This window comes from Lytechinus pictus, chromosome 5 (assembly GCF_037042905.1).
Source record: "Lytechinus pictus isolate F3 Inbred chromosome 5, Lp3.0, whole genome shotgun sequence".
Classification (NCBI taxonomy): domain Eukaryota; kingdom Metazoa; phylum Echinodermata; class Echinoidea; order Temnopleuroida; family Toxopneustidae; genus Lytechinus; species Lytechinus pictus.
In genome coordinates this window covers 16,938,120-16,965,965 of record NC_087249.1, presented here as the reverse complement: position 1 = coordinate 16,965,965, position 27,846 = coordinate 16,938,120, and the positions used below count along the sequence as shown (strand labels likewise).

Genomic DNA, 27,846 nt, shown 5'->3' with positions numbered 1-27,846 from the left:
TCAGACGGTCCTTAATTAGTCCGAGTCCTTTTTTTTTTTAGTTCGGCATACTAAATTTTCAGCTCGCACTTCTGCTTAGAATGTCCAGTTTAAAATTTATACACACACCCACACAGATTTGTGCGTGTTTTTTTTTATTTGTATATACGAGAATGCAAATAAAGAAGATTTAAAAAGCTGCATATAATTGGTTTCTATAAGCTTTCGACCTATAGGCATTCTCTATCTGAATAAGAAAAAAATTGTATATGCTTTATAGTCATATTCTCTTGTTAAATCTTCAGATAATTGAGGAAGGCCTTTATATGTATACGTTTAATTTGCAGCTGTCGCAGAACCGGGGGGGGGGGGGGGGCTGACCGGGCTAACCCCCCGCGCAGATTTCTTGCCAAAACTGATTGTGATGTTTGGTATGATCAGCCGCCTCCACTTTCAAAACCATATACGCGGCCCCTGTTCTAGACAAGTTTTTTTGCATAATTATGACTGAAAAATTGAGAATAATTCGCTAAGAAAAAAAAACATGATCATATACTGAAAACGCTCGCTAGAAATTTCCATTTCTGTTTAAACCAAAATTCAACTGATGAGAAAACGACTTTTGCAGCATAAAATGCAACTGTTGTACTTAGCCGTGTTTAAAAAAATATATATATTCAGGCCTATTTGGGGGAAAGGAGGTGGGTCGTTATTGACAAGCTACCAAAAAGTTAACCACTTCGAAAAGGATATGCACTTCTCATAGAAAAGAGGAGTACAATACACAAATTTACCAAATTTGTGTAAATAAAGGAGAGCTAGCTAGTAAGTGACCTCCCCCCAATATCCCCAACTGGCGTAAAGACGGAGGATATGAACTTGGGACCATATAGTCATGAACCCCTAAAAATGTCACGACCTAGAAAACAAAGGAAAAGGAAAGCAAGGGTGAATCATGAATCATGATGTTATTTTTTAAACATTAATATCAAAATTCATCACAAAATTAGATATTTGTATTAAAACATTAAAAAGGGGGGGGGGCAACATTTTTTATGTGTGTGTGTGTATGTGTCACAAGCGCAGATCCGGCTTTTGCCAATAGGGGTGGGGCCCGAAATTATCTTCACCTACATTTCCCCCGATCAGTCACTTCTTAATTAGCTTTATTCTTATAAGACAACATAAATATGAAATAATCTTATAAGCCCTATATAAAAACTGCAGGCGCGAAGCACGAGCGATTTTTTTTTTAACCTTCATGTATTTTGTCCTGAAAATTTGATATTCTGAGCAAGATGCGTATGAAACTAGATAATTACTGCGAATTATCAATTCTCAATATTCGATTTAAACACTGTTTCAAGCACTTTGTAGGAAAATTGTGAACTGCATGTGGATCACACTTAATGAAAGATGCGAGCGCGAAGCGCGAGCTGATATTTTTTGTTATTATGTTAATAAAGGACCGGTACATTCTAAGGACATTTTGTCATCATATAAAAATGATGACTATCTTCCTATTATTCCTAAGCTTGTCGATATTCCATTCTGAAAAGACCAAATTTAGTCATTAGGAATTCATGAAAATGTTATGTTCTTATTTGTTAATCTAATATGCGTAAAATAATGACAGCGTGGAAGTTGTTGTTTTTAAGGCTTGAAAACTGGAAATTTTAAGCATGATGTAATTATGAATACGCATTACAATAGTTTATACAATTTCAACAATTAATGCGAGCACAAATCGCGACCTGAATTTAAAAAATAAAACTAATGAAAAGGGGAGCTTGATTGGTTAAAGAATTGATATAGATCGAGTACTCATAAATTAAAATGCGAGCGCGCAGCACTAACTTATAGGCTTACGTTTGACAATCACATCTGAAATGGATATTTTGAGACCTTTATGGAATACACGAAGACAATACGAACTTGGCAAATCAAACAATGTGCGACCACGCGGCGTGAGCTTAAAATGTTAATATGTAGAGCACTTTTTTTACAGAGCACTTAAATTTGTAAATGAAAAAAAAATAATGAAAGCTCGATGTCCGAACTGAAATATGTTTTGTATATGGACTTCAAAACTTGATATCTTAAGCTCCATATCATCCTATTGAGCAAGATATGAATCTCATCGAACAGGCAATTCTGGCGCGAAGCGCAAGCAAACATTTTATATAGTAACAGGAAAGATTTTTTTTTTGCAAGTCTTCCCCTCACATTATTTTATTCACTCGTCTTCCTCGATCCTATTATTTTCCTCTTCAGTCTTATTTTCCTTCTGTCTTTCTCCTTCTTTTCCTTTTTTCTTTTCTTCTTTCTCCTTTTTTTTGCTCCGCCAATTTTTTTCAGGGGGGCACCTGGGGGGGGGGGGGCACACCGAATCTCAGGGGCAGGCACGTACGTGCCCCCCCCCCCCCCCCGTAGCTACGCCATGCACTGCCACTCACAGTCTAAGGCCATTCCGTCCATAAACATTTCGTCTAACAACAATTTGGTCAAATTACCATTTGGTCCAATCATCACTTCGTCTAATCACCAGTTGGTCTATGAGCATTTCGTCTCATAACCAGTTGGTCTAATATTCCTTTTATTTTCATTCATTTTGCCAGATTAACATTTATAGTCTATTAGATCAAATGATAAAGGGACTAAATGGCTATTGGATCAACTGGTTATTACACGAAATGGTGATCGAGTGGACGAAATGGCAATTAGACCATGTGGACATTGGACTAACTGATGGTAGACCAAATGATAGTAAACGAGTTGGCAATTGGACGAATTGGCATTGGACCAAATGAAAAACAATATTTTGACAATGGTGATAATTTTTTTTATAACTGAAAAGTAAATAGATAACCCATAAGCAGGTCAAAAATTTTAGAAATGGCGGGGGGTGGAAATAGTTTTTTTTTGTCCAGAATATCCCTTCTAGCAAAGAAGGTGTTTTTTCTTTACTCACGTTTTAGAAAGGGACAAGGACGGATTTTCGGAAGACATTCTACATTTTTGTTAGAAATGTCTGGCACATGACACTGACAACCCGCCCCTTGCGCTAATTTTTCCAAAAACTGTTCAGTAACTATGGAAACAACTTGCCAGGAAGATGTTACCATGGTAACTTCGGAGCCAATTATGAGTTCACCATCATCTAAAATGCGCTCTGGATTTCAAAAACTCAACAAGAAAGTCTAATAAAGAATCTATTCTGCGGCTCGGGAGGTATATAAGCACGTGCTAAACTGTATTATTTGGCAAAACAATTTGTCTTTAAAGGAGGGGGGGGGGGGGCAGGGTGACAACATTCAAAATTTTGAGCAAAATCATATTTGAAATACTTATTAGATTGTTGCGTTCATTAAAATCCTATATGTGGGAAATACTGTGTTTCATTGACGCCACTAATTTGTGATTTGATTAATGTCATCAGTAACTCATCGTACAATAAACTTAGTATAGGGTATGGGCCTCACTATTTTTTTTTTCAAAACAAATTATCATCCGCTTCCACAATGATGCCAGAATATGACCCCCTTCCTCCCCGCCAGTGTATTTGAGGAAGGTTTTGATTGGTGTATGATCAAAATTATAACCATATTTAAAAGTCATTTGAATCAATAAATTCATCATCACCATAGATGTTCTCTCGTGATGCAGCGGACAAAACCTTTGCAATAAGCTAAACTTAATGGACAAGTCCACCCCAACAAAAAGTTGATTTAAATAAAAAAGAAGAAAACATCCAACAAGCATTTCACTTCATCAAAATCGGGTGTAAAATAAGAAAGTTATGACATTTGAAAGTTTCGCTTAATTTCACAAAACAGTTTATATGCACATCTTGGTCAGTATGCAAATGAGGGGACTGATGACATCATTCATTCACTATTTCTTTTTTTTATCTTATTATATGAAGTATGAATTATTCTAATTTTCTCCTCATTCTCCTGTGAAACAGAGGTTTCTTCCTCCCTGAACATGTGGAATAACCATTGTTTTAACATTGTATGGTTCAGTCAAGGTGGTCATTACTGTCAAATGTGTAAAAATTGAAATATTGTTTAATTCAAACAATGAAAAACAAAAGAAATAGCGAGAGAGGCAGGGGCGGCCGAGCGAAGTTGAAAGTGGGGGCACCGGGAAAAAGGGCACCTTTTCTTTCGAAAAAAGCACTTTCTTAAACAAAGAATATCTTCAGTGGCGTAATGGGCCAAAATTTTGAAGGGGCTAGATATGTCATATCACATAAATTTATTAAAAATCGCGAGCGAGCGAGTAAAAATGTCGACATTTTTATAATGAAAATCCAATTTTGTGATAGATTTTGACAACTAAAATTCAGAAAATATTATATTTCACCCTTCTCTCTATTTTTTTCTTGGTCGTGAAAAATTTGGGGAGGGGGTAAGCCCCAAGCCCCCTCCATCTGTCTGTACGCCCCTGCTTATCTACCCCACTCACATGACTCGTGAAGCTTAAGGCACGTAGGATTATCCTCACAAGTTTTTAAGTAACTTATACAAAGGAGAATATTGTTTTCTTGTTTCAAAGGGGCACTCGTAAACGCGTAAAATGGGTCCTTCTCAGGTAAAAGGGGCACAGAACACGTTCGTGTGGGGCACTTTTCTTGGGTAAAAAGGGGCATAGATTCGAGAAAGGGCACTTACAAGAAGGCAAGGGGGCACTTGTTCACACATAAAACGGGACTTTCTTAGGTGAAAGGGGCACAGAACACTTTCGAGAGGGAGCATTTTTGCTTTAAAAAAATGGCACTTATACGAGAAAGGGCACTTGGTAACAAGTAAAACGGGTCCTCTTCAGGTGAAAGGGGCACAGCACACGTTCGTGAGGGGCACTTTTCTTGGGTAAACAGTACGTGACACTGATTCGAGAAAGGGCATTTACAAGAAGGCAATGGGGCACTTGTTCACACATAAAACGGGTCCTTCTCAGGTGAAAGGGGCACAGCACACGTTCGTGAGGGGGCATTTTTCTTGCGTAAAAAGGGCCCCTTTTCAGTGCTTCAAAAAGTGGGGGAGGGGGCATTGTACCTCCGGCCCCCCAAAATCGCCGCCCCTGGAGAGAGGTCATCATCGACTCTCTCATTTGCATATCACTGAGTTGGGAATATAACTGTTTTGTGAAAAATTAACCAATTTAACTTTCTTATTTTACATCCGATTTTGATGAAATTTTCAGCATTATTCTTGTATTTTTCTCTATAATATTGATTTGAATCAGTATTTTTCTGGGGTGGACCTGACCTGTAAAGATGGCCAGATTCTTAGATTGAGCGCGGGAGCGGAAATACCGCCGGCGTGAGAAATTTTGCGTTTTTAGAATGCAAAATTAGGCTAATTTAAGCAATTTTACTGTATTAAAAGATGAATCCACGCATTAACAGAAGTGTTAACCATTTGATGATTAAAAAATATCGTTTATGTCTTGAAAAGTGGGGGGGGGGGGATGATTGTACATGCCACACCCCTTTTCCGAAAAGTAAGGGAATATGTCCCCCATCCCCCGGGATTTACGCTCGTGGTAAAGAATCATAAATTATATACCATGCATGGAGCTATTAACACAGAGCTCCATGTATATACAGTGTATTTCTAATTTAGCCACAGGAAAGTCATCTGCTTAGGATCATGTCATATACTTGTAAATGTCATGATATCTGATTTTGTATTTTTCGCGCACAAGTTCTTCATAATCAAAAGGATGCCATTCGTGATATTGTTACAGCTCAAGTACCTTTGAATTAAATGTCTTACATCTGGACAAACGCACATTTTATTTCTGTTTCCACTGATTTTTTCATTGACAGAGCTATTTTGAAATCACAAAAGATATGCAAACACGGGAAGAAGGCCTACAGTATAATTCTGGACAAGTAGTATTTCTCATGTTCTCGTGACGTTATGAGTGTCAACAATCCAATGAAAAGCGGGAAGCAGTACTAATATTGACTAACAATACCCCTCGGCCCCACCCCCGAAAGAGTGAATGTAGAGTGAATATATAAGAATGCGCTTTACACAAAATTCATTTTAAAGAGGGTGACATTCACTCAAGAAGTGAAATTTTATGCAAATTCATCCGAATTAATTATTCACACTTATTTGGCTTTCGGGAGTATAACAGAATTGATCCAGATACATAATGCCCAAACTTCTATTTTTTTCAGCAGTTGTTTATAGTTAGTCAGCTTCCGATGACAGACTACCAAATTATATTCTCTCAACTGAATACAACCCCATCCCCGACTATCGACGGGGGGGGGGGGGGTGTGGCAGTGGGATCGAGTTCCCTATTTCGAATCTTTTTCAAGGTAGCCTATGGGAGGGGTCGTCTTGCCCCCTCCCCCTAAAGGGGCCAAAAATCTTACGAAATCGCCGCGCATGTTTTGTCTATACCTAACGTCGTCCGGGGGGGGGGGGGGTCGCGCCCGGCCCACGTACCCTCTATGTCTTCAGCACTGGGTCAATAAAAGTCTGCTTTGAAGAGACTATAATCATGCACCGGTATGATCATGAAATCTTAATCTCGAGCTAATATTACCCTATAATATTATGATCATTGTCCATCTCGGTCTCTCTTCGCATCTAAAGGTCACTTTGCTTTGATCGACAATAATTATGTCGCCTACCAAAATCTTGAAAGCAATGACTTGTGTTATCGTCGTCATGTCTTCGATCCACTTTGGGATATGGGTTAATATTTCGCCTTGTGATTTATTGAGCGTTGATCAAAACGGTAAGATGTATTGTATTTTAAGTATGTACATCTAGGTGCAAATATGTAGCTATAACCGTTAGAAAAGTAACAAAATACATTTCTAACGGTAATTAAAAATTAGTATCATTATAATGCCTATTATCACGGTATGTAAAATATAAGCTCCTACCCCTCGGGATGTTATCTCGGACTTTTGTGTCGCTTTTCGTGTGCTTTAAAGCATGCATACATCACGGCTCGTCTACTACGATTTGGGAAAGAAAGGCATTTCGCTAAATTTGCTTATATCCTAAAATTGTAAAGAATAGAATTTGATATGCACAAAAAGCTCTCTCGCACTGATAATTATTTTGTTCATCAGTATTTTATACTGATATTCTCAGGGACAAAATGGAATCGGACACCATGCACCCTCACAGCTAATTATATTTTTCTCGCTTGCTTCGCTCGCACCTTAAAGCCAAGTTCAGTTTTTGTCACACCAAAACATTGATGGAGAAAGCAAGGACACGCATTCCGTATTTTATTAAAATGAAATTATTAAAAAGTGGGGTAGTTGTATTTTTACATGATATAGATATATACGCCCTTTTTGTTTTAAGATAGCACAAAGATTTTGGTGCCCCATTTTTGTAATTTTTCTGCTCAATATTGCTACCCCAAACACTGCTCTGACTGGATTTACGCATGCCTACGAACCCTTCTTATTTAGGCCAATCCTTATAAGTGGAGACATTTATGAATTCAACTAAAAAAATATTAAGTGACTGTTATAACGGGGAAAACACTTTTTTTGGTTGAACTTATGACAAGAAAAATATATGTTCTGTATGTGGCGTCGTAAGATATTACAATTTTACTTAACCATTTCCTTTCTTGATTTTCATCGGATATTTGACTGTAGATGATAAACGTTACAAGATAAAACCAATTCTAACTAAGTCGACACTGAACAATACAGCCGTCCAAGAGTTACGGTAAGTTAGGATGATTTCTTGTTGAAAAACAGTATTAAATGTTATTGATGATTTCACGAGGGGGGGGGGGGGGGGGGCAATGAAGTTTTAAAATTTTGTTTGGTAAGCTAGAAGCTGAAGACAAGAACACATTTGTCAAAACGTCGAGTTTTGGTGGTCCGTTTCAGCACCAACACTAACCTTGCCCCAAAAGAATACATGGTGTACCGTGAAACCACTACACTCTTCTTCTTCACCATGGCAACCTTCAGAAGTTGTTTTTGTTGAAAATTAATCAAAACAGCACTTTTATCCTTGACTCTGGACAAACGACATTTATGCAATTTTACGTCAACTCCAAAACTAAGGACAAAAGTGATGTTTCGGTTCATCACTTTTCGACAAAGACCTCCTTGCTGTATTTTGTTATTTGGCGATTATAACCCGGACACCGCGAAGAGAAACTCCCTAACACCCTATCGCCGCGAATAATTCTTCGTCAAAAGAATCACAAACTTTGTCAAAATCTGAAACAAATAAGAGGAAAAAATCGGCCTATGAATGAAGAAGAATATATATAGTTAGTAGTTTTAGCATTATATAATTTCTTTAAATTAATTTCATTATAAGCGCTTTGGGCCTTATGGGAAAAGCGCCGAATAAGAAATAAGTATTGTTATTACGTTTGAGTTTTTAAATTTTTTTTTATTATTGCAGAAATATGATAAAGAAGAAAATACAGCCTTGGCAAGCGATCCAGATATTCCATGCCCACGTCGATCCAAAGAACATCACGGCTAAGAAAACAAGAGCTGCTGTGAATAATCTAACAGAAATCATTTCAAAGCGGGCGAAGTCTTGCGCCCTTGTCGGAAACTCGGGGATACTGCTAAACAGCAGTTGCGGCGACCTGATAGACGACTCGGACCTGATCGTCCGGATGAACTTGGCAAAGTTTGGTCATGAATATTCATCAGATGTGGGTTCAAAGGTCACCTTCATGACCATCAACGGGGAACAATGCAAGCTTTTGCAGGCTTGTTTGCGGAATGTCGGAAAGCTGGCAAACAAATCCGACTCCGAATGGCTGAAAAGGAATTTAACAACAAAATGTGGCGGTGTTATTGACAGGCTGGGACTTTTGAAGAATGACAGTGTACTTTGGCCAGCGAGAGGGCGCCGCACCTATAGGATGATCATCGATATACTCCCTCTGTTGAGAAAACAGTTTCATCTTCACTTCAGCGTTGGGATTAATTACGTGTCTCTTATAGGGACCGCACAACGGTAATTGATCAGTTCTGTGTGTAAGGTTGAGGGTGTGTGTGTATTTAACCCAAGCCCACATAATCAAATTCATTTTCAGAAATTCAAATAGCAATCAAGCATAACTAAACTAAATTGAAAAAAAAAAAGAATTTTCCCCATAATAGTAAATCATTAAACTAGAACCCGGTCGGATGCGACAGTAACTTGCATTTTTTAAAAACTTTCTTGAACCTTTCACAGCTCTTACTGGAATACTAAACAGGGACTTGAGAGAGTAAAATAAAGAGGTAATGAGCATGGGGGCATGCAAGCGTTAAAGACAAAGGATGAAATAATCTAAAGAAAAAGTCTGGTAATGTTTCATTGATTTTGCGATTTAGAGGCAAAATGTGTTCTAAATACATGTATATTGTTTTTCTGTTTTTACAGGTTGTGGCATTTCCGCAACCCATCGTCTGGCTCAAGCCTTCTCGCGCCCATGACCCAACTCTGCGATGAGATATCATTGTTCGGATTCTACCCGTTTTACATTGACGATTATAACCGGACAATCCCTCATCACTATTATGAGCCAGAAGTGAAAATGAACTACAAAAGGAATTCCCACCGCATGCCAAGTGAATACAAATTCTTACTGGACCTAGAAAATAAACGTGCAATCCGAATAATCAACAATTGCTCAACTACTAATCACTTTATATGATTGCTTCCGTTTGTCATATTTGACAAGAAGTATTTTTATTGACTTTAAAGAAGAGTGTCGATCTACTGTTTACATTATTGAACTTCCATAGGTTGTCTATGTACATAGTTTATTTATTTCCTGGAATAAGCCCATCCAAAAATGTGAACAGGGTAAATAAGGGCGACTTGGAGAACATATCAGTATGTGGAATCAACTCTGAATTGATAAAGCAGGCTTTAATAGTATTTTGATATAAATTGGCGTGCCTCAGGGCACTGTTCTGGGTCCCCTTCTGTTCTTGAGTTTCATAAATGGCCTCCCTGACTGTTTCTCTTCTTCCATTTGAATTTAACATGCGGATGACACCCTACTAAAGGTTGATCAACTCAAACAACGATATTCCAAAGGATCACAAGTCCAAAGATCAGTTTACCTGAAAGTTCATTATTCTGAAAGTGGAAAAAAAAATGTTATTCCAATGGTTTTTTCTTCTGAAATATGAAACAAGGTTTGTATGATTCATAATCATTTTCAAACTGATTAACATTACATTTCTGGACTATCAACCTATGGAAAAGGAGAACATAATTTCATTATGTCACAAACCTTAAGAATAACAGGCCTTACTTTATTATCGATTAATGAACATTCAGAATAACGAACCCTGTTTTCTGTCCTTATTTCACGTTTGGAATAAACCTTATTTTATTGTCAAATGAATGAACCTTTAGATAAACAAATCCTATTTTCTTTTTAACAAACCTTTGAAATAACAAACCTTATTTCATTGTCAGATCAACAAAGTTTCAGAATAACAAATGAATTGATGAACCTTCAGAACAATACCACAAAAGTTTAGAATTTTCAGCCCTTTTAAAAAAAAAGCAAATTTTCGGAATAATGAACACCACCAAATTCCACAATGATGATTTTTTTTTCAACTTTCTCTTCCTAAGATATTTTCATGTAGTTTAAAATCAAATTGTTGAGGATAATCATGATCAGCTTAAATAGCACCTAACATTTATTTCAGAAGTCTCTACATGCTCTACAAATGCAGCATAATCCGACTTGCCCTTTGAGGGATCAAAGAGATATACTTGAAATTTGAATAAAATAAAATAAGACCGAGAAAAAGAAAGAGGGAGAGGGGGAGATAAAGAGAGAAAAGAGAATTATGAATCAAATCAAATATTAATCATATCCAAGTATTATCAATTTTATCTTCCATGGTCAGTTATCGGCATGTATGGGGGACGGTGGTCCAAGGGTATATTTCATGGTGGGGAAAAAGAGGCAAATCAAAGTCCACCCAAAGTTGACTAGATGAAAAGAGATAAATCAAACAGGTAAAATTAATTTGAATCTGGGGCCTGCTTCATAAAGGACTTACACTACAACTGTTGTCACTGCCATTTTAAAAACTACCATGACAACAGGGCCAATCACAATCAAGGTTTCCATGGTAGTTGTGATAATCTTAAAGGGGAATCCAGCCTTGGCCATAAAATGTTGTGTTGGGGAAGAGAAAAAATAAATTAAACAGAATTGTGAAATTTTGAAAGAAATCGGACAAGCAATAAGAAAGTTATAGCTGATTTAAAATTGAGATCACTAATAGTATGTAGATTTCAAATTGGCAACTGGGTAAGTAAATTATGACAAGGAGCAAGGACAACTTTCCCATAGGCCATGTACTTTATTATCAGGGATTTGTGGTTTTCTCCTAAGTACCCATTCCCCTTGGGCAGTAATCTAAATATAACCCAGGTATTATATTGTTTAATGTCCTCATGAAAGAAAAATATAATTTGAAATAAAACTTTTGGGAAAAATGACATTTAAGCCATAATATGTATTGGAGTACATGGAAGAGTGGTCCTTGCCTTACATCACTATGACATCCCATATGCGGCCAATTTGAAGTCTCCATGAGTATAGTGATTGCCAATATTTACAACTTTTAAAAATTCATAACTTTCTTGTTGTTTGTCCAATATTGTTCAAACTTTCACCTATCAACTTGTCTGATTTTTCTTATAAAAAGAAGTTTTTTTTGGGTTGGATTCCCCTTTAAAGTTACCATAGTTGTAACTCCATTTGAAATGGGCCCCTAAAGTAAAAAAAAAAAAGGTTTTACTTTAAAGTGTTGCTTATTTTCATGACACAGTTTTTTGCATAAGAACGGTGATATGCAAATCCATGTCAAATATGCACTATTAAATTAAAAAAAATAAATCATATTTTATATGATAAAATACAGAATAAACAGTAATTGGATATTATTGCTTCCTTCCTTTGCATACCGCCTATGATAACTTTTGTGAAAATAGGTGAGAATGTAAAATCTCATAACTTCTTTTTTTACATCCAATATCTAAAACTTTATGTGCTTTGCTCGTTTCATTTTATTTGGGTCTTATTTAAATCAAATTACTGTTTGGGTAGACTGGACTTTTAAAGTTCACCGATTTGAATTAAATCAACCAATTTACCTGATTTTTTAACACATAGCCTAAGAGATAATTTTTTTTTAAATAAAGGTTTTTAGATTAAGACAAAAAAGGAACAAGTGTAGAGAGTTTTTGATCTTATTCTTTTATTTTCCAGGTTCAATCTGTCAAATATACATCAATCATTTTCAATTTTGAAAAATATCTTTTATAACAATGATGTTCAGTGATGGATGGTTCCACAAACTTAATCAAGAATCATTAAAATATTGATAAGTTTTAAGTTGCAGTGTACATAATTTTGATTATCATTTTATTTAAATAATATATATTTTATCAATTGAAGATGTGTTTTTTGTTTCTTTTATTTTGAAGCATCCAGCATATTGCACTTATCTTGAAAATTCTCAGAGATGCCAAATTCAAAGACCAGATACGCGAAAGATTTTTTGTGATTCAGCGTAAGATCAAAGGCATTGTGTAAAATATATAATGGAGATAGGCTGCAATACATACGTGAGAAAGAGATTTGAGGGATTTGCAAGAGCCCCTAATGCTGAAGTCTCACGCTTGGCATGTCTGAATTCTTCACATTAAACAATTAATCTTAAGCAAACATTTTTCCTCCAAACATAGATACGAGGTTGACGTTTACTCACGACATTCCAAAAATCAGATACATAAACTCATTTGTAATTTCACTGAAGCAAGATGCACATATCGTCTTGTAATCAGAGGGTCGTGTGTTCAAATCCCACCATGGTCTAGCGTCCTTTGGCAAGGCGTCAATCCACAATTTGCCACTCTCCACCCAGGTGTTAAATGGGTACCCGGTAGGATTCGAAAGCCTATGTAGTATGCCTAGCAATTGAGTCTTGGAACTCTTGTTGGAATGCTCCCCAGGGAGTGGAGAAGGTGCATACATTGTATGCGGGCATGCAAGGATCCGATGACCAGGGTAATAATATATCTGTAAAGCGCTTAGGGACGTCGTTCCGATGTGTTAAGCGCTATATAAATGCGGATTATTATTATTATTATTATATCACATTTCAACAATAACCACAAGAGTAAACCAAGTTTCAAGTCTCATTACTGTTGGTTATTCCACAGAGTATGTTGGATTTACTTAACTCTATATGATGGGAATGCTGGAAAAATGTCAGAAATCAACCCCCAGAACTGACAGCTTTCCCTGTCTAACACAGGAATTTCTATTAAAAAGTATACAGGATTATTTTATAATGGAATTACCCCCCCCCCAAAAAAAAAAAAATCACTTTATTCTGTTTGTAAAACATGATACTCTGATTAAGTGTTAACTTACAGACCCATATTCTCAAGAGAAGGTATCAGTTGCACCATGGAAAAAAAAACATGGATTATGCAGATTTCTAGTATTCTAGTATTATTATTCGAGCACGAATTTAGCTCCCTTTGCTAAGAGTGCACATTTATAATTTCTTAGCGTTCCCTAAATAATGTAATTCTGTACAAGAAATCTGCAGTCTATGGTTTTGTATCCTGGTACAATTGAAACCGCTTTGGAGAAGTGCATTTATCAAGTTAATGTGTCATAAGACATTTGCAAAGGACGGACATATGACAGATAGACGGAAGGCATTCGGATCCCCAAGTCTCACCTTCACCTCTGGTTGGCGAGACAAAGTAAACAAAATCAAAACCATCACAGAATATCTGTTTATGTAGAGACTGGTTGACCTACATGACCAGAAGACCCCCCCCCCCAAAAAAAAAGGAACAAAACAAAAACAATTTACCTTGAGATTTTTTCCTATGATCTCTCATACTGACTACAACTCTTGACATTTATATAGCAGGATTGTAAAGTTTGTTCATGTGGGAGCTATCTCTGAATACTTCTTTGGTATTTCGTACATCGCAAGGCTGACCCTATTCACACTGGTCCTGTACATCACCACAGCGTTCGAGGCAAACACCACAATATCCTCCGGCACGAACGGTCGTGACACTAAGTTCAAACTCTGACTCCTGGATGACCTCCCCATCACAAAACCAGAAGAGCAGACAATCTCAATGTTGATGTCCTCACTCTCGATGGCATCGTCAATGTCAGAGACATTCCAGATGAGGAGCTGACCGTCCCATCCAGCCGAGACTAAGTAAGCGCCAGAATGAGCGAAAGCGATGGCTCCAACAAAGGACTTGTGCCCTGCATTGGTTAAGAAATTTTATTGCAATATAAATCAGAATTGCAATATAATTGCAATATACTGAACGCAATATAAATCAGAAGGCAAATAATAAAAAACCTTATGGTCCAAAAACTGGACAAATATGTTGAAAATTATCAAAATGGAATCAAACAAACAGTAAAATAAAACTGAACAAACAAGTATAGATATCATTTAGTACACTAATCTATCACTATCTTTGGTCGGTTACTTCTGGTCACATTTGTACAATAATATCAAGTAATCATAATAATCAGTTTCTGATTCAGTATTTTTGCATAAGTCCTAAACTAAAGTGACAAAAAGACAATCAATCCTGCATTATTATTAAGGAAAGCAGAGTTTGCAAATAGAAGAGAAATAATCCTATACATGACCTAAGATCTTGGCGGAAAAGAGAAATTTCAAGTTCAAAGTTGGATCTCAGAAAGTCACAAGAGGGCAATTCCATAAAATAATCAACTTTCTTGTACATTCAACCCTAATTTTTCTCCATTCATTCTTCTCTCCATGAACTATACAAGCCATGATCATTTGAGAGCATTACAACTTTTTATATGAAGCACAAAGCAGAGATAAATCATTCCAAAAAAGGTCCTGCATATATGGGGGTCAGATAACCTTGAATAAGCTGAATATCTGTATAAGTGGAAGCAACTTTTTTGAATTCCAGATTATGCAAATGAATATGTGACTCTCATTATTCTATTTCGTGTATATGTTCTTTATATGTTTGATTATGCAAAATAAATAACAACAATAATAAAGATAATAACAATAAAAATAAAATCAATAATAATTAATAATATTAAATAACAAATAATGATGATACTACTACTACTACTACTACTACTACTAATAATAATAATTATATACATCTTCTAAAGTCAAACAGATTTCTGTGTTCCAGAAATAATAGACTATTGCAAAGTAACCTGAACATAATTTAAGGAATTGCTAAACAGAATAACTAAGAAGAAATTATGATGCTCTGGGTCGCGTAACACAAAGGTTAGCTATTCAACGTACGCTTGATTTTCACAATTAATTGTACATTGCAGTCAATGGAATCCATCGTGGGAAAATGTTGTACAATCATAGATAAGCTTTGTGTTACGCACCCCTGGACATACAAATGGTTACCTTTAAGAACAGCACATTGATGAAATCCTTTCTTTGTAGGCCTTCTAGGTGATCTGGTGACTGAAAATTTGAAAGAAAAAGACAAAAGACTTATTAAAGTCAGATTATAAGATCATTCGTCAATCAAGTTCTGGATTTTTAACTGATATAACATTCACTCATAAAAAGGTAATGACCTTAAATGTGTACAATCACGTTAACTTCCCTATCATAAATTAAAAATACAAACAATGATATCACTGGTAATGTAAGCATCATATCTAACTTGTTATTTCAAATTTATTTAAGCAATTTACATAATAAACACTAATGACAGAAAATACAATATTATTGAAGAGAAAAATAAAAATAAAGATCGCAACTGTCATTCTGTTCAGAATGTCATATTCCTGATTAAATTCACTGAACCCTACAAGATTGTTTATGACAGTGATATCACATTGTACTGTCAGCAACAATCTAAAGCTAATTTGGAACTTAACTATATCAAGTCTTGCGGTAACTTGAAATTTCAAACCATGCTCATCCTTAACAAAACTTTTATTTATCACATGAGGATAAACATCCTTGATGCTAATAAATACCATCATTGATGAATAAAAATAAATCATGAAGTGAATTTTACTGTGCATCAGAGAATGCTTTATAGAAAAAAAAAATGTTACTTCAATTTCAAACTGGTAAGTTTTACATGATGAAATGATGAGATTTATATCAATAAATTGGAGTGGTTATAACTACCAGGGAGCATTTCTAACTTACATAATAAAAATACTTACAATAATAGCAAGACAAATTATAATGCATTTACATTAGTCATAGGTAGAACGACTAAAAAGACTAAAATCTTAAAGACTTGTAATCAACTTAGGGGCATTGCAAGAAAATATTGCAAACAGTTGCAAATTTACAAGTGATAGATCAATTTTAACTAAATCAAACCAATTCATACTTGTTGATGCATGAAGTAGACCAGCAATCAATCGCAAATTTGCCACTAATTGCAAGTTTCTTGCAACACTCCCATAGGTCAATTAAAGGCTTGACTTACAGAAGTATTTGAGAGTTCCCCTTGAAGTCTGTGAAGCTGGCTTCTTCATGTGAAAGACGGTGACAAGGTCATCCTCACCACCTGCAACCAGTATTCTGACAAAGACAAGTCAACAACAACAATGAAACTAGAATTAGAAAGGAAGTTTTGGGGTAGTATCCATGTTGTAATCTTTATCATGACTTTAAAGCGAAAGGAATGTAGGTGAAGGAAACAATAATTTTATGACAAAACATATAGGCCCGAATTCACAAAGGTGGTTTTGAAAACCCACGGTTGAGTCCATGGTTTATGCAGATTTCCTGTATAAATTACGCTTAATTTAGTGCTTATATGGCGCGTGTATAAAAAATGTCAAATTCTAATGCGCGCTTTTGTCACAGTGCGCCAAATTGACGCCTGTTGCCATGGTTAACTACGCTATTTTAATCATGAGTCCACTCTTCAAACAGTGGACTCATGAATAAAATAGCCTTTCTAACCATGGTAACTGGCGTCAATTTGGCGCATTGTGACAAAAGCACGCATCAGCATTGGACATTTTTTTATACACGCGCCCGGTACACGCTAAATTAAGTGTAATTTATACAGGAAATCTGCATAAACCATGGACTCAACCGTGGGTTTTCAAATCACCTTTGTGAATTCGGGCCTTAAAGTCATTGTTATTTGAGATCTAGATCTGGTAATTAAACTTAGACCTAACTTTGTGAATTCATGAAGTCTAAGCTGAAAACTGTACACTGAAGATCCCAACACAGATAATTACATGTGATAATGTGTATTACTATTTCTCGGTGAAAGACCTAACACCAGGCTGGCATACCATGTTGATTCAAATTTCCCACCAATCACTATACACATTTTTACCAGAATCCTTTGGTATTTGATTTTATTATTTGCTGTCTTTTATTGCTTATTGTTTTATTTTAATTTTAATTAAAATACAGCATTATTTTACAGTCCGAACTCACAAATTATTCTTCTACCTAAATAAAAATATCAATAAGATTTGAAAAAAAGTATCATCAAGTCTTCTTTTTACATCCCTTTCAAACAAAACTTTCATAAATTGTAAATAAAGCACAATTCAAATTGCCATCTATCTACATCCTTTTCTTCTTTGAAAAATATTTTTACACAATCTCTTCAACTTCTTTCCAACATATTATCACTTCGTTTCAAGAAAAAAAATAAAACCCTATGTCTGCAATCCCCATTCATCCATTCATAAAACACTCACAATTTGGAGAGGTGCCAAGCCAAACATAGAACAGCACCATACAGGATAGAACATGTAGATAAGAGCCGAGGGTTTGGAGGGGAGGATCCACGGTCATTGGAAGAGCTTTCAAGTCCCTTCTTGGTGTCAAATATAAGCACTTCACTGTTCTGATGACCTAATGCTATGTACCTAGAGGAAGAGACGATAGAGATTACAAGGCTTAATTAAAGGGGAAATTTAATTGTGGACAAGCAGAACAATTAATAAAAATATTTCTGTTTCTGTTTATGGTAACTCCCATAGGAACTCAGGAGGACAGCGTTTTGCTGGTACAACGCCAAGTTGGTATATAATCAATTACCTAGGAAACATTTTTTATGTTTAGGTTAATCAGTCATATTGGTGACGGTTTACGGATAATCCACCAAAAATTTAAAAGTTATTAGAATTTGAGTTTTATTTTGGGGGATTTGAGATAAAAAATAGGAATTCTAACTTGTATTAAACCTTTTATGGGTAAGTGAATAAGTGATGCCAGAATGCAAATAAAATTGCCTTCCAGTCCAACAATATTGCAGCCAATTCTCCAGAATTACCTGTCGTCACCCGATACACAAATGGAAGTGACCCTAGACCTGGATCCATTCTGTGTAATGACGGAACACTCCAATCCTGATCCGGGGGAAGGTGACAGTTTCCACATGAGGGACAGACCACATACATGTCCTGTGATGAGAGATTTTCCTGAATGAAACCATGATATGCTGCAATGGAAAAAAAAAAGGAAAATAAAATAGGAAAATAAAAAGAGGAAAATAATATTGCGAGGCAACAAAATATTTGAATATTCATATGCAGTCTTCTCAAAATGCAGAGAGACAGAGGGTTAGTAATACTGCATGAAAATATCTACAAATGCATTTGTGTATTACTTCTTTGATATACCTCTGATGGGACATTTATACAAGTTAAGTTAATAAAAGCAGAAAAATTAGGAAATTTTTTTTCTTCATTATTTCACACATGGTTCTGAACGAACAGTAATTTCATGATGTGCCAAAAAAAAGGAGTAAAATTTTGGAATCCATACAACATGATACATGAGGCAGCTGTTCATAAATGACACCACAAAAAAAATAGAAATTCATAAAGTCCTCTTATTTTTGATAGGTTTTTTATATTAATACATTTTCCTGTCTTGAGTCCACGATTGATTTCCCCCTTTAACGCATGCCTGATTGTTGAAAACTATACTCATATATTACCTTTTGCAAAGACCTGCATTCTCTGGGAACTTCACTTCCATCGATTCGTCTTGGCTTTGGATCTTCAAGGTCCTGTCATCTGTACAGATAGCAAGTGTCGGTTCTAACAAGGAAGAAAAAGGGGGACAATAAGGAGCTACTATGTACCAGGAATTCAAAATTGTGCATCACTGCATCAAAACAAGGAAATTGCAAAACTAAACAGGATTAAAGGAACACATAATACAATTTTGGGTCTCTTCATCTTGCATAGTGCCCCCTTGTGTTAACAGATTGCAAATACAGGTATATGACCTTAGAAACAGATTGTTTCTCCTCTCAATGGGCTTAAAATATTTGCATGCAGAAAATGCTATCATCTCTTTCGAAAAAAAAACACCACCAGGGTCCCGTCTTACAAAGAGTTGCGATTGATCTGATCAATCGTAACAATGGAAAGCCAGCAAAGTCAACATATACAATGCATGTTTACTCAAAGTTTTTCAAGATATGAATGTTTATCCATAAACTCATTGATTTCTTGACAGTTGTCGGTGTGTTCTCCTTTGTGTACAAAGGATATTTTGCAAATTTCCTGTAGAAAAAATTATGACACTGATGGATTTCCTTACAGTTACGATTGATTGGATCAATCATAACTCTCTGTAAGACGGGGCCTAGACCTCCTTTAATATCTTACCATTTGCTTGATGTGACCAAGAAAGCGCAGTAACCTGTGAACCCTGTTGATAGGTGGCAACGACATCACTACCTAGTCTACCAAGAGAGCGGGACATCCTTCCACTAGGATCCTCATCATCTAAACCATCAGCATCACTGTTGGAAGAGAAGAGAAATAAAAGTGACTTGTCTCTTGGTGTGAGTTGCCATGAAATCACTAACTTGTCCACCAAGAAAATGTGACATCGCGCTGTAATGGGATCTTTAGATGATCAATGTTATTCACATCACTGCTAGAAATAAGAGAAAGAACCGTGATCTAGTAGCTCTGAGGACAGGTTGACTTACCAATGGTAAGGGGTTACTTGGGGGCTGTTGCCCCCCCCCCCCCCCCCCCCCGTTCCTAAACCAAGAGAGAGGGAGAGAGAGAGAAAGAGATTAAAGGGAATATGGCACAATATGAAATAATTATCTGGAGTTAGTGTTGAAATATGCCACAAAAAGATATTTTCATATTAAAAACAGATTACTTGCTCACTCACAATATGTTTATAATTTCCCCCTCCAAATCTTTAACTCATTATGCCACTGGTTGAAATATATTACAACCTTATAATTTACCAGGAGAGCAGGACTAGGATCCCCATCTTCTAAACCATCAGAATCACCATAAGAAGAGAAAGAAAGATGACCAATTAGCTCTTACAATAAGCTGCAAATATAATCACTTTTAACTTCTAAACCCTAGTAAAGTAACATGGAATCAAAGCCAAGATTTTTTTCTAAAATATTTTAAAATATTTTGAATTTATTTCACCTTTCTGAAACATGGGAACTTTTGCTTCCTAGCCTTCTCTTCTTTATCTTCTTCTTAACGTCGCCAACCAACCGCGACATCTTCCTCCCTCGTTTCTTCCCCGCCGTGGCCTGATGAGACTCATTCTCCTTCTCCTCATCGCTATCATCAATGTCCCCAACACTGGACACGGATCCTACATGCCCATGATGATGATGGTGATGACCGTGGATTACAAAGGTTGAACTGCTAATGTTTATGGTGTTCTTGTGGGGGTCATTCGCATCGCAAAGTCTTGTCGTTGCAAGCATCAGCTAAGGTGAGGGGAAGAATACCACCAACACATTTAATCATATTAATGATTGAACCTCTGATATTTATGGTTTTATTGCATATACAAATAATGAATGTTCATGAGTGCAATGGACAGAATACTTCATGAGGTGAAAGATGAAATGATCCATTAACGAGGCGTAGCCAAGTTGAATGGATCATTCATTTCATCTTTCACCGAATGAAGTACATTGTATTCTGTCCATTGGACAAATGAAAAGAACATTCATTATTTTGTCTATATGACATCTAAAATTGAAATCTTAAATCTGAAATTTATGAATTTCAATGCAAAATATGGTCATGCAGTGCGAGCTGTCTGCTGAGTATCGCGTATACAACACGCGCGCTTCAAACATGAGTGGTTTTGTGTGGTGCCTGCATGCTGTCTTGGTTCGCGCGTGCAACGGATAAAATTGTATGGATCCAAAATTGCACGGTTGATGACGTCATTTTAAAATGGGCTGAATGATCGATATCAAACAACCAATCAAATGACAAGGATCTATCTAGATGTCATATAAAAGGTATTATTATAGTGTTCTTGTGGAGGTCATTCAAAGTGAAAGTGCTTGTAGTTGCAGGTATTAGCTGGTATCGAGGAAACAACCAACACAGTGCAATATTTATATCAATGGTTGATATTCTCATTACGATAACTTTTCATATGTGTCCTTTATAAAGAACAGATTATTTCAATCCTGCTTTGGAAAGTTGAAAATTACAACAACAAAAGAATAAAATGCATTTGAATGGATTCTTTGGTACTTCATATTGGTGATACATAGTTTTCTATATTTACCTTACAACTATTCTTAGTACCACCATTCTGAAGACTGATTCCAATGTTTCTATGGTAACCTGGGATGCTGGTTGCCATGACATTGACCACACCCACCATTGTCAAGTTGTTTACTTTTCGAGAATCCAGCTGAAAGAAAAAGACGGACTCTTTCTTTAGACTACACAACCAAAGGAATAACAAATTCCTTGGTATACAGTATGTTGCAAAGCTGATAGGCTAACCTATGCATTATTTGTGGTGGTAAATATCATATAATACATTTCCTAGAAAAGGCATATGACGTAAACCAATTTGAAGAAAAATGGTATAAAATATTAACCATAAAGTCTTGCTTGGCCTCTCTGTACCAAAGTTGGTTGCTCTATCATGCAGCCACTTGCCAACACCAACTCCAATAGGTTTACATACAAACTGTCCATGGCAGCCACCTGCTGTGATCTATACAGATCACATCAATAAAAAAATTCCTCGGGTTACTGACTCGTGCAAAATCAATTATTGAAGAAAAAAATGCATTTTCCATAAGATCTGCAGTACTTTTTGTACATTTGAGTAAAATTTGCTGCAAAAGGAAAGAGATGGCACCTGAAAATAACTATGGAACAATGAAGCAAATAAGGAACCGTTAAGAAAATGTATGAAAATAGTTACCTGTTCTTGTTCCTTATCAGTGTGATGCCGGTGATATTTGAGAGCGTGGGAGCAACTTTGACAGGCTAAGTTTGGAATGTGAGGAGCAACTACTGCTTCCCTATAGAAATTGAAAGAGTATTCATCAAAAGGGCGAGTTGTTGCATCTCAAGCACAATTCTGTACATTCTTGCACTGGGGGGGGGGGGGGGGGAGGTTCTTAGTTATCACGAAAACGAGGTATTTCAATGTAACAGCTCAGTGACCATTGACCTCATCACCCTAAATCTAATCAGATCATTGTCACGATGTGTACACAAGAGTCAAATTTGCAAACAGACCCTTGAACAGTTCTTTAGTTATTTCAAGATGACATCTGTGACCTTTGACCTAAATACCCCCAAGCTGATCAGGTCATTATCACACCTATGTGCATACCTGGACCAAATTTAAACTTATCCGTCAAATGGTTCTTTACTTTACTTCAGCTATCGTGAGAAAAAAAAAGAGAAAGAAAAAAGACAGGTGGACAATCCAAACACATATAGCCTCAGGAAAACGCTTATGGTGTTTGTGCATTAATACTACGAGAACAGATTGATTTGTAGATTACTCACGTAAATCCAAAATATTGGTTGCAGATTCTGGCCATGTCATCAAAGCAGAACCCTTTACATTGGCAGACATTGGGCTCTAGAAACGGAACGTCCTCATCATGGTCGATGTTGGTCGGCTCCAACCAAGCATTGAGAAAGGTATCATCGTCAACGTTGCTTTCCCGTCCCATCGAACTCACCTGAGGTTAAATAGGTTTAAGATGGTCGTGGTGGTGAACAGACCCCGTAACATAAAGCTTCACAACTGATCAAGAGGTCGATCGTTATGATTAATCATACACAATAATCAATGCAATCATTCATATAGAAATAAGCCCCACGATCACCTGCTAAGCTTTATTATACGAAGCCCTGATATTTATTCATGAGGTAAAACTAGTAGTAATAATCTGTTGATTGAAACATTACAGCCTTAAAACAATGATCATTTCTGCTTTATTTGGTGGTGACAAAATTGAAAGACAATGAAAATGACTCGATGCATGAAGCATCTCCGACAGCTTGGGAAATACAGGAGGGTGACAGGTGATTTTACCCTCATGACGGCCAAAATCGCCCCTAAAATTCCCCCAAAATGTATGCTTTGGGAAGACAATCCTTTCCAGAGTTGATCCGAGATCTGTCACGAACAATATTCAAGATTATTCAGAAAATCAATGACAGAACTATGGCAGATTTATGATATTTGCTTTTACTGCATAATTACTTGTTGCCCCTAAAGAGAAGCCTTTAAAATAAAAAAACAAATAGCCCCCAAATTTCCGCAATGGAAAAAAGGCAGCCCCTAAGAAATGAAAATTATTCCCTTCCCTGATTTCTGATATGAAAACATCTTAAGTTGAATTTACTCACTCAAACATTTAATATTGAATTACCAGTTTATTTGGTGGAGGTACTGATGAGTGACATCTGAGATTACTAGGTGCATCAAGCGTCTCCGATATGAAGGTATCCAAGGGATCTGCCGGCCGGTGAGTATCAATCACATGATTACAGATACTGCACTTCTTGCTTGTCTGGCTGTCAAACAAGAAAAGAGAGATATCACTTATATTTGGTATCAGTATTGTCACTATGGCAGTCAGAACAGTCAAACACTCTCAACTTCCAACTGGCACTCGTAGCCACCAAACCTGTATATCACACCTGCACGACAAAAAATAGTTTCCCCACTGACAAATAAAATATGATAATGAAAATAATTGTTCTAATGTTTCCTTGATAACCGACTTCAGTCCCCTGAACCCTGTGAAAATATGTTGGGTGATAAAATTTTCACCATTAAAAAGACCCTGGGGCCTGTTTCATAAAACTTGTTATAACAAATTTGCAAAATCTGTTAAAGTTACTGAAAACATTTGAATTGATTTGTTGATATTATTATTATTATCACATCAAGTGCATTACCGCATCGCATCCACTATCCTAATAAATGTGAAAAGAAAAATACATTCATATTTCAAGTGAAGGATGATAAGGATAATAGGAAACGAGTTCATAATTCTATTGCAAAAAGCAGATCTGCAATTGATTATAAATTTGCAATGAACTACAAAAATTATGATTGATTAACAACTAACTTTGACCTGCAATTGACCTCAAATTTCTTATAATGCCTCCCCAGTACTTCATACCTGTCGTGGTACTGTTGGAAACCAGGGCACTGCATTTTGCAACCAACACAGGCAGAGTCTGCAGCCTTCTCAAGATTGTGCTTCTTTTTCTTGTCCAGTTTGGTGGGATAGCGATGCTCCGTCTCTGTGTGCTTGCAGTTGTCGCAGACGGCCAACCAGGAGGTTTTAGAGACACCGGGAGGCCGTTGGTAGTTGCCACAGGCGCAGATTCCATTCTGGCAAGGGGTGCCATCTTTGGTTCCCCTCTTCCGGATCTTTTTCAAAAGATTGGAACATTCATTATAAATGCTTCTGAAAATCTTCAAAGTTTATAATTTTTAATCTTTCTGCTCATTTATATCAACTCTACGCCATTTTCCCTATTTCCTCCCTACTTCCTTTTCCAACCATTCCTTCATATTTGATAATTTGCAACATTTACATAGCATGAGCACATAATATGATGTTTCTAACCGCTGTACATGGTCGTCTTCGAATTTGACCTCAAACATTATCATACTGCAGGGGACCAATTCGGCTCAAACCATACAATGCTAAAAATTATTTGGTTTCTATTGTTTTGTTGTTATTTATTCTATACTTACTTTTTTAGCTTGGGCCTCTGTAATCAAGTCTGCAAAAGGAAAAATCATACATATTTTTAAATCTCAAACTTGGTGCGAACTTTCATTGTTATGTTAGAAGGCAAAATGTCTGTCCCATTTTTCAAGGATTATTTGCAAAAAAACAAGAGTCTTGCTCCTGAAGAACAAAATATGCATGGATGCAATTACAAACTAAATGTAGTCTGTTTTAGGAAATCAACTCATACCCAGTTTCATTCATTTCACAGTCCAGCAATAAATTGGAAAATTGCATTAAAGTTCTCACTTACTGTATGATTGACTTCATCAAATGTTACAAATTGGTGTCCCAAACTGTCTTTGAAAAAAATCTTTACAAAAGTCTCTGATATTGTGGATACAGTACGTCTCCCATATGGGTCACAAGCCTTTACTGCCCACCCCCCCCCCCAAAAAAAAAGCCTCCTGGCTTCTCCAAATTACTTGAACTATTTCTTACCATGGGCAACCCATCCATGTTTGCATCGATCACAAGTCTTTAGTTGTGTTTTGCCTGGTGTGAACTCCTCACAATCACATTCTGGGAGAGTACATCGATACATCTGAATAAACAAAAACAAAAACAGAAATTATCAGAAAATCCTAATGTAGACCAAGTAAAAACAGTATTGAAATCAATTTGAAAATTTCAAATGTCATGTCAAGTTGGGCTTTTTTAAGGGGTGGGAATGTTGAAAGAAAATATTTTTCATCTTTGCAAATTTCTGTTGCAATTAATACATGTACAATTCAATCAGAGACCAGTTGTCCTTAGAAAACTTACATCAATTGATCACGTTAATCTAGCTAGTCAGATCTAACGTATAGAGATCTAGTCTAACAGTTAGAATCTAACATTAGACATCTAGAGTCTAGACTAGTCTAACGTTGGGCCTAAGTAACAAAGTAACAGTTAACGTTAGGGCCTGACTATAGACTAGCAGTAGAGGCGCACGGCCAATATGGGAGACTGTCTCCCATGTGGGAGATCATCTCCAATATCAGAGAGTCAGAGACTTTTATAAAGAATTTGGGTATCCAATTTCAGAGACAGTCTCCAGTTTGGGAGACCAATTTCTTTTGTTTAAATTTGCTGCAAAAGGATTACCTTGGTGGTAAATAAAAATGTGATAAGCAGATTCCTCATAAAAAATTACCCTTTTTCACCGTCATACTTTAAAAATTCAACGTCTATTTTTGTTTTGATAAGGATTTTTGTTGTCATTCACACACAAAACAAATGGGCTTCTAACCTCAGTGAGACAAAATTTTGGGTGGAAAAAAATAATGCTTTTGTTGGTGTTGTTTCTTTTGTCCTTTTGCAAAGCAAGTCTCCCATATTGGCCGCGCGCCTCTACTGACAAGACTAGATCTAGATAAGAGTTCAGGGGCCGATTGCACGAAAGGGTTCTTGCAACAACCGTCTTTCGTGTCGCCCATTTATTATGATGTGCCATGTGAAACGCATTTTGAATAAATTACCTGCAAACATATTTTATTCATCAGTTAGAGTAAACAAAATCTTTGTTTATAAAATGATGTGATATATCATGAAATTGTATACAAATTGATTTAAATGCTAGCTAACAAATTTTATTTGTTTATCATACATTTCAGAAATATCCCGCATACAGTGCATCATAAAACTAAAAGATGGGTGACACGGTCCTTGGAAAGACCCTTTCGTGCAATCGGCCCATTTTCTATCCGATTTTGATTAATCTTTTGAATGTTAATTGTTAATCTATGCTTGTTTGATTTTTTTCTTTCGATTCAAATCAACATTTTCTGGGGTTGACTTAACCTTCAACTTACAACACCACTCATTTTTCAGTTTCAGTTCACTTTCTGCTCTTTACACACTGCCTGGTCTGGACTGTGGCTGTCCCGTGGCTGAACCCGGCGCCGCCCCGGTTGGGTTGTTTGGTAGATATAGAGCTGGAGCTGGCTGCGGCTGGATAACGAAAGTTGAAATACCGGGTAGGCGAACGCAAATTAACTAACGTTAATTGTGATCATTTCGAAGAAAAGAAAAAAAAACAATTCCCGTCTGTCATACAAAATTAGGTCCACTGTAGCCCAGTAGCAGCAAGTGTAAGTAACGTTTGATATGTCTGCGGATTGAGTAGCAGAAATATCTTCAGCTAGCTGTAACTGCTGTTCAGCATGAATTTCCCGCGTCGCGCCGATACAGTGCGGCCAGCGCCAGCGCCGGGCGCCCGCGCCGCCGGGCCGCGCCGATAATAAGGGCGCGGGGATATTCAAATAGCTAGGTTAAACAACGAAGAAATACCAACACTACAGTTCGTTAAAAAATTTTACAGTAGCTCCTATTAATCAACGGCTGCAACGAATTTTGTGGTACTTTTTTTGATAAATCTTGTGAAAAGTAGAATATGCACATGCAAAGGTATCGTTTCTTTTATTTTCTTCTGTAAAACATATTGCAGAAATCGTAAAAATCTAGGCCCTATTTCAATTACTGTTGGCCCTTTTTGCGATTGTTTGATTACAGTCCCACTAATATAAAATCATGTACCGGTAAGCACTTGTTGATAACCGTCGTTTCTGGGCCTGCCAACTTGGGGTTTAAAATTAAATTTAGCAATTTCCGACGACCCAATTAGAAGTTGACTTGGGATCGCAATCTCGAGATTAATCCAGCGAACTAGTGCGATAATTGCGTCTCCATGATTATAAATAATCTCGAGCAGCAGAGCAGTGTCATTTATATTTTAAGATTGTTCAGATTGGGATAATTTGCCGGATCAGAAACACCC

General features: G+C 36.6%; 2 protein-coding genes across 5 annotated transcripts in view; one reads left to right on the top strand and one right to left on the bottom strand.

The window, feature by feature from the left end:
- Positions 1-12,218: 12,218 nt before the first annotated feature.
- LOC129261718 (uncharacterized) lies at positions 12,219-27,585 on the bottom strand. Of its 4 annotated transcripts, none has more exons than XR_010293668.1 (17): positions 26,882-27,263; positions 25,527-25,629; positions 25,049-25,077; positions 24,465-24,718; positions 23,706-23,850; positions 22,831-23,009; positions 22,235-22,334; positions 21,581-21,709; positions 20,467-20,759; positions 19,669-19,805; positions 18,990-19,092; positions 18,321-18,488; positions 17,743-17,913; positions 16,500-16,594; positions 15,449-15,508; positions 13,139-14,283; positions 12,224-12,813 (listed from the first exon to the last, which is right to left on the bottom strand). XR_010293668.1 is itself a non-coding variant. In XM_064099910.1 (16 exons), the coding sequence occupies exons 1-16, from the start codon at positions 26,891-26,893 to the stop codon at positions 13,946-13,948; spliced, it is 2,316 nt and encodes a 771-aa protein (XP_063955980.1). In that variant the 5' UTR covers positions 26,894-27,585; the 3' UTR covers positions 12,219-13,945. The 4 variants fall into 4 exon arrangements, 2 of the variants coding, with proteins under 2 accessions (XP_063955980.1, XP_063955981.1); XR_010293669.1 differs by having other exon boundaries at positions 26,871-27,245; XM_064099910.1 differs by having other exon boundaries at positions 12,219-14,283; positions 26,882-27,585.
- The window catches only part of LOC129261720 (centlein-like), a 31,436-nt gene continuing 30,911 nt past the window's right edge, over positions 27,322-27,846 (top strand). The window contains exon 1 of the mRNA XM_064099908.1: positions 27,322-27,476. The gene's annotated coding sequence lies outside the window, so the exon portion shown is untranslated. The remainder of the gene's footprint in view (positions 27,477-27,846) is intronic.